Source organism: Varroa jacobsoni, unplaced genomic scaffold, assembly GCF_002532875.2.
Source record: "Varroa jacobsoni isolate VJ856 unplaced genomic scaffold, vjacob_1.0 scaffold_678, whole genome shotgun sequence".
In the NCBI taxonomy this organism is placed as follows: Eukaryota; Metazoa; Arthropoda; class Arachnida; order Mesostigmata; family Varroidae; genus Varroa; species Varroa jacobsoni.
Genome location: NW_019213580.1, coordinates 88,203 through 95,492, shown reverse-complemented (window position 1 = coordinate 95,492; position 7,290 = coordinate 88,203). Strand labels below are relative to the sequence as shown.

Genomic DNA, 7,290 nt, shown 5'->3' with positions numbered 1-7,290 from the left:
ATAGTTGGCATGATTATCTTAACACCAACAGAAATTACTGTAAAAGTTGCTTTTCTACGTCAGTTTTTTTTTTTTTTTTTTTTGCAAAACTAGCACACTATTTTTCTAAGTGACTTACGCAACTGAATATATCTGATAGATCTAGTCCTTTTACTATATGGAATAAATATTATATCCCCACTGAACAACTGTAACAGTTAAAGGTCATCTGACCAATAATTTTGCACACCCAAATGTTGTGTCACAAATATATTTAGTACAGTCGAAGGTTACGGCAAACTCTGCTATAAAATGCTCGATCATCTTTAGGTTGTTCGCCTTAAGCAGCTTAATAATAACATCGCCAAGTTTCTCGCGTGTTTCATCTATGGAACAGGCTGTCTACCTTTTAGGTCTATGAACATTAACATCGTTCGCACATCATAAATAATGTCTAATTTACAGCTGCAAAGCCAGATAGACCTAATCATATATAGCAGCACGCCTAGCCTAGCCTAGCCCGGCCCGGCGATCTAGCGAACATTGGCCATTAATCGACCTACGCAGTAAACGGTTGTACCTTCTTTCGAAGAGCTTAGTCACTTCGTAGCTTCGTAGATACGTTTGCAATTAATCCTGTGCGTCCAGACTTGCCATGCGTTTCAAACAGTACATCTGGCTTGTCGTGCAGCAGAAACGAAGTGTAGAATGACATCAAAATCAAAAAGTTCAACCGAATTTCTTTGGGAAGTTTTGAGTCGGTCACTTGGTTTAGATCAACGATATCCATCCCCAACGCTAGCGGGTTCGTCAAAGCATATTGATGCCCCAGGCAGAGTAGCCAACATCTTGCGTGTGCCAAATGGAACCACCACTGAAAGCGACTCTTCGAAACCAGGAAGTTCGAAATCCAAACGAAATTGCTCAAAATCTAGTAGTCCCATGAGCCGAATCCGGGCGACGCTTGGCATTAGGCAGTGCAAAAGCACTCGCGATTCCCGAAATGGCTCTCATGGTTACTCAAAGAAATCACGTTCAAGTAAGAAAGGCTCACCCCAGGCATTATCGGCCCATAAAGCCAGGAAACCACGGCAAACAAAAGTACAGTTCAGCAAATCGTCATCCGAATGTATTCTTTCTCCCGGTATCGTCCGGAACACATTCTCCAAGCCTGACCGGAAAGAGCAAAGGAAACTGCGCAGACTTGCCGAAAGGGGCCGCCTATACATGCAGAAGCATGGTAAAGAACTGCCAGAAGAATACTTCGATAGAACACCCACTTCACTCGTCAGCGAGCTTGATCGTAGAGAACGTGAGCGCAAGTCTATAAAAAGGTAATTAGGTTTTTTTAGGCTCCAATTTTAAAAGAACATTTTTCAATTAACAGCTGATTTTATATTGCATTTGCGACACGAATGCAGCAGTACCGAGGTAGATATTTGAATCGACAAGAATACCTAAACACGATCAGTTAGTTTCCACGAGCCTGGCTCGCAGAAGAAGTCAGTGAGACAAGAGAATAATTAAGAACTTGGTCTTCGCATTGCTGTCGAGAAATCAGACTACTACCAACTAAGTCTTAAAAATTCTCAACATTTATCACATAAATCTTATTATTAGCATATTGCATATGCTTTAATAAAGAATTTGAAAATCGGATCGTGAAAAAAATAATTCATCTGGAATGTTTTGTTGCAACCTAGTAAACATTTGACAAACACCCGAATTTCTACAAGTTTATTAGAAGACAGAGTATGAAAGACAGCGGCACCGGAATTTTTTTTATTTTAGCGTAAATGTCAATTTCGCAATAGCTTTAAGTGGTTGCTAGGTATTCAGTAATTTGAGTTGATGTGCTTTGCTAGGAACAGCCCAATATACATATTGTTGTGCCTGAATGATTGCGGATTTGTCTTAATCTAAAAAAATGTTTTGGAATTTGGTTTGCATGGATTTAAAGGTCGACTCCCACGTGTTCCTAAATTTAATAGGAAAACGTGTTACCCGTATACCATGAAAATTCTGGATGTAATCTAAAAGCAGATGACAGCGTACAGACCTCATACTTGATGTACAACTAGGTCATCGAAATTTTCAGATTATATGTTTTTCTTTTGGAAACGTCCAAGCAGTCTAGCTAATAATCTTACCATGATATATTTATATATATATATATATATATATATAGAAACCTAGGTGTCTTAAGTTACTAATTAATTTCTCGCATTTACCGAGACTATCTCAATAAAAAATGCACTCCCCGTACTTGTTCTCATTCGACGAACTCTTTCTGTATAGATCATTAAATTACCATGAACATTGTGCAACATATGTAAAAAATGACATACATACAAACCCTATATATTATGGGTGCACAAAACTATTAGCAACATTAGCATGTTTCGTCTTTTTTTTTTTAATAGGCTTCGCAAGTGCTTGAAGAGTACTGCTTCGTCCAGCTTTTCTGACGTGATGCTGCCCGCCTTTCTAACAAATTCAACCAAATCTTCAAAACAGCTTCCTGGAGCCAGCCGAATATCTGTCAGTGAGGAGTAATAGTTTTGTTTCGTGCCGATGGAGCTTTTCTCGTTTAACCGGAGCAGAGTTAGGATATACAACACTGCCAAGGACGAGCCTCAAAATCGTTACTTAACCAACAATTAAAATAAATGTCGAAATTGTAAATATACAAAAATTGTAGTTGTGTATTTTACATAACAGTAGTTAAGTTCATATCACATCGCTTAAGACCGACGTAAACGTAGCCGTATCTACACAAAAAAATAGTATTATCTAAACTAGGCATCTTACCTTCGAAGACAGAAAATTATTTTGTGGTAATCTCATATGTGTAGATACATCGATGGAACTATTTTAAGCAAAGTATGGCATCAGAAAAACTTTCGCCCAGATTCACATTGAAATTATTATTCTACCGATAAGTTCGCGCGAACACAGTATGCTTGATATGGTTTCGGAAAATCTAATATAAATTAGCGCGATCGCATTAAACGCGTATTATTCAATAATGATGTACTCGTAAATTACGAATGCTGTAATGGAACTTCTACTACTAAAGAAACCCTGGCGGAACTTGGTACTAAGTGTATTACTTCCTTACAATCCTCAGAAGTAGCTAGAACCTTAACAAGTGCCAACGTTATAGCCCTTAATCGACTTAATGGTCCTTTTGCCTATCAAATAATAAGCAACTCTCTGGCTCTGCACTCGTACAACAAACACTTTATTTAGCCACAGGAGTTTAATGCGATGATTATCTTCTACGGCACGTATTGCCTAAATTTACCTTCAAGGACTCGTGCGGTAGGATAGAGCCTCAGTTGTTCGACCCAACGTTACACAAAAACAGTTCTACCACTGAAGTTATTTAGTGAAGCAGACTGCCTCATCTGTGTGCAAATAGCCTTAACACATATATCTAAAGTAATAGAACAGTTGCTCAATACGTTAAAATCGTAAACTCTCAGTAATGTAAAAACGAAGTTACTTATGAAAATCTTGTAGTAACCCAATGCTTCCCATTTATGTAGCCACTGCGTTACTCGTCGCTTACTTCACGAAGACACGAGCCAGCTTTTCGGCGGAAGACAGAACTCCCGACACCCAGCTTTCTCACTTCTTATTTATATTTTTTGTTCCTCATGGAAGGCCTTTCGGCCCGCAAAAATTGCCATAGCCGACGGTATTTCACGTCGTCTCGGCGGGTTATTGGTAAAAGTTTTCAACTAGCAATAGACGCCCCTCGGTAAAACCTCATTGGGTACGTCACCGCCTCTGCGCAAAGATAATGAAACACTATCCTCAAGCAGACTGGTGAGCAGGCGGTATCCGCAACCGAAGGCCTTTGGAAGATAATACGCTCTTACTTTTGCGGTTCCTTAAAGTTCAACTAAACATATTTTACATCAGACATAAGCTTCCTTGAAGGCCAATGAAACTTATAACTAGCTGTTTATTCTAGGATGCACAACAAGTAGTTTTCTATGGAATCTTCTTGTTAAAATTGATGTCTGCACTACAAAACGACAGGTTGGTGCTACCTTCGTAAGCTCTTTAAAAAAGTGGCTCCACTCTTTCTTCTTTACCATTCCGATATGGCGCACTATTTTAAAAATCAAAACATTGAGATCCGAATGGTACGGCGGGAAACGACACAATTTGCATGCAAAATTTCCTGGAGATAGAGAGTCCTTTTTGCATTTGTTACACCAAGGTATCCCTACGGATCCTAAAAATAGTATTCGAAAAAAAATGTCAATTAAGTTCGACAAGATCTCAATGATATATAAACAGTCAAAAGTATAGGGGATAGAAAGTTATAAGCTATATTATAACGGATTATAGAAAGCTCAATATATTTTTGTGGGCCAGTATAAATAAGAAATACACTAATTCCTTTAAGTTGTATATTAAATTTATAAGTAAAACCTTCCTTCGTTTTGTGATTGTATATTGTCACCCATTATCTATATTAGTATTATTTAGCTACATTTCGCTTATTATTATTCCGACACTTTTTCTTTGTTATATTTAAGTTAGCATGTACACAACAATTAAAAAAGTCCCCAAAGCACTTCATCTCTGTTCTTTGTTTTATGTTGCCGTAAAAGTAATCTAATAAATCTTTTAGCACGTCTTCACGACTACCTTTCTATTCAAGTTTTTCCTGAAAAATCTATAAAAGATTTAAGACAGATATACAAAGAAGACAAATATACAACAGAAAACGAAAGAAAAAACATTAATCTTTATGTAGTTTTTTGTTGTTTATTTACATATTATAGCTCTAAAAGAAGCAACTAGAAAATTGCTAACGTTCCTATTATACAAAGCAGATTTTTAAGTCTCCTCGTGGATCTAGTAAAATGATCGGTCCATTATTGTTGACAAAACGAACTCCCCTCAGTCTTTTAGTTCATACATAGCTAGTTCAAATACAGTTTATGGTAGACGACTGTCAACAAATCAAATGTCAGTGGACACACATCGTGTTTTTTTGACTATAAAGATCAAAGCATACTTATTTTAACCATACAGCTGACCCAAGGCTGTTCTTCTAAGACTGCTCACAGCATGTGCGTATAAGCGCGTATCCTCTTGCTTACCGTGCTAGCATGACGTCTTCAAGTTAATATGATGCTAACAAAAGACAATTATTATTGACACCACAGTGAAGAATAGCAGAGTTACGGACTTTCAGGTGTAACGAAAAAATGCCGTTGACTTACAAAAGAAGATTCCCGTGTATAGCAGCTAGCAAAACGGTATGAGAGCAGAACAGGCTCTAACAACTACATGTTATTATTTTCGGTAGGATCTACGTATTCCTGCTATATGCGGTGCATATATAGACCAAGGCATCTTTTGAACGCGTTAATAAAATCATGTGAAGGGTGGTCCGTAAACTAGTTGCTGTTAATAGATTTTTTTGACTCGGAACTTCGGTTGAAGTATACTTAGTTAAACTGATAAGCTTGATGTTGTCATTTGTCATGCTGAGCTTTTTCTTTTTTGGCCAAAAAGTAAAATGACTTCTACTTGTTGCTCTGCAGCTTGTGTAGCTGGGTTGAAGCTCTGGGTATTGTAGTAACTTTTCATATTTGCAATCATACTTTCCCAGGGAAAAGGTAATGAAAATAATAGAAAAGTGGAGAGATAATAGTTGTAAGTTAGTTAATAATTAGTTAATACACGTCGAGGAACTGCTCAAGGCAGATCGTCAAGAAATGCTTCAGAGCGTTTATAGTGCCGGTGTACTAACAGTAAAAACAGTACGCATTGATTCGCATTACTTATAATTAATTCTATGTGTTTCAGATTTAGCATTCAATATCAAAATGAAATTAATAATATCAATTACTGTTTTGTGCTGATCAAATATTGCTGAGATACACTGTTTCGCGTACTTGGAATTGTTACATAAACATAAATGTATCTTGAGTTCCAAATCATCAAGTAACACTGGCGACTGCGGCAGATATTGATGAAAAAATCATTTATAATTTGGGTTTTTTTTTATGTTTCACATGTAGTGCTGCTGACGTATGTCAATTGCCGTAGCGTGAAACTTGCTGTGAAGGTTCAAGATTACTTCACAACCGCTAAGTTAATCGCATTGGTACTTATTATTGCAACCGGATTATATCGCATTTGCACAGGTATCATTTTAACAGCTGTTACAAAAACAGTAATACTTACGAACTTAAGAAAGTCACTTGTTCTAGGTTTCATATAATTATTTTCGGTGATATTTTTCAATCAAATTTCATTTCTTTGTTTTAAACTGATTAGGACTGATTTTTTCCATCACGTTACAGAAAAAGAGGACTTTCTTATTTCACTCCTCACACTTCATATATATATATATAATTAATATTCGTACTATACTTAAGCTACATGCACAGAGTCTCGATTACATCCGGGTCTGTTTGATATTTTTTCTTGAAATTAAGGTATTGCACTATACTACTCCGTAGATCGCTAGTAATATAAATTACAATACTATGTCTCATAGTGTGAAAATACTGGCGCCACGCCACAAGCAATATTCCCAAAAATGTTTTCTTTAAAATTAGATATTTCAGCCCTTAGGAAAATTGGCTTTCTCTCCTGTTCTGTGTTGTTGCTTTTTAGGTACAGGTAGCCATAGCCATTTTCGAGCCATTAGATAATATCTCTAATATTTATCCTCAGAAAGCACTCTTTGATTGTTTTGTGTGCTAGCAGAACTTGGTGTGGAAAATTAAGGCACTTCGATATTAAAGACTGTTTACACCTTGCAAATACCGCTTTTGCCGATAATTCGACTTTACTCACTAAGGAATGTACTCAGTTTGTTACATCTGACCTACTACGTAATCAACGTTGCAGTAAAAATCCGTTAACTGTGTATTTCCAAAATTGCCTTAAATATGCAAATCGTATTGGGAGGCACAAACTAGGGGATTATTCTTTTCACAAACCAACATAATTAACAATTAATAACTAAAATAACCTTTCTTAATCGATCGACATTAAATACTTCAGATAAATTTTGCATGCAGACACAGTTATTCACAAGAGCCAGCCAGTATCAGTTAGTTGAACTAGAGACTCGGTTTTCTCGACAGCGGGACATGAACCTATCTCTTTATGGGGAACTCTTTTCTTACTGCCTGACAATGAATCGTCTGATTTGGTATGATTGCTCATGTAGCATAATCCATAGCTACCTCTGGATTACTTATTTCAGCTATTCCTCACGCAATCTCAAAAAAAAACAGCTAATTAATTTACAATATGATATCATAA

General features: G+C 36.7%; 1 protein-coding gene and 1 non-coding gene across 2 annotated transcripts; one reads left to right on the top strand and one right to left on the bottom strand.

Moving 5' to 3' along the window:
• The first annotated feature begins 85 nt into the window (after window positions 1-85).
• Window positions 86-2,674, top strand: LOC111262599 (uncharacterized). The gene is made up of 2 exons (XM_022836960.2): window positions 86-1,313; window positions 2,403-2,674. Exons 1-2 carry the CDS (start codon window positions 688-690, stop codon window positions 2,533-2,535), a joined length of 759 nt encoding a protein of 252 aa, XP_022692695.1. The 5' UTR covers window positions 86-687; the 3' UTR covers window positions 2,536-2,674.
• A 973-nt stretch (window positions 2,675-3,647) lies between these two features.
• Window positions 3,648-3,786, bottom strand: LOC147753176 (U4 spliceosomal RNA). Its single transcript, XR_015311973.1, has one exon. It is a non-coding gene; the product is annotated as a U4 spliceosomal RNA (small nuclear RNA).
• Between the last annotated feature and the right edge of the window lie 3,504 nt (window positions 3,787-7,290).

Bases quoted from the DNA above. Each gene is read 5' to 3' on its own strand.
- LOC111262599 (XM_022836960.2), top strand. From the start codon at position 688: ATGACATCAAAATCAAAAAGTTCAACCGAATTTCTTTGGGAAGTTTTG. The intron at 1,314-2,402 runs GTAATTAGGTTT...TTTTTTTAATAG, and splicing joins GAGCGCAAGTCTATAAAAAG to GCTTCGCAAGTGCTTGAAGA.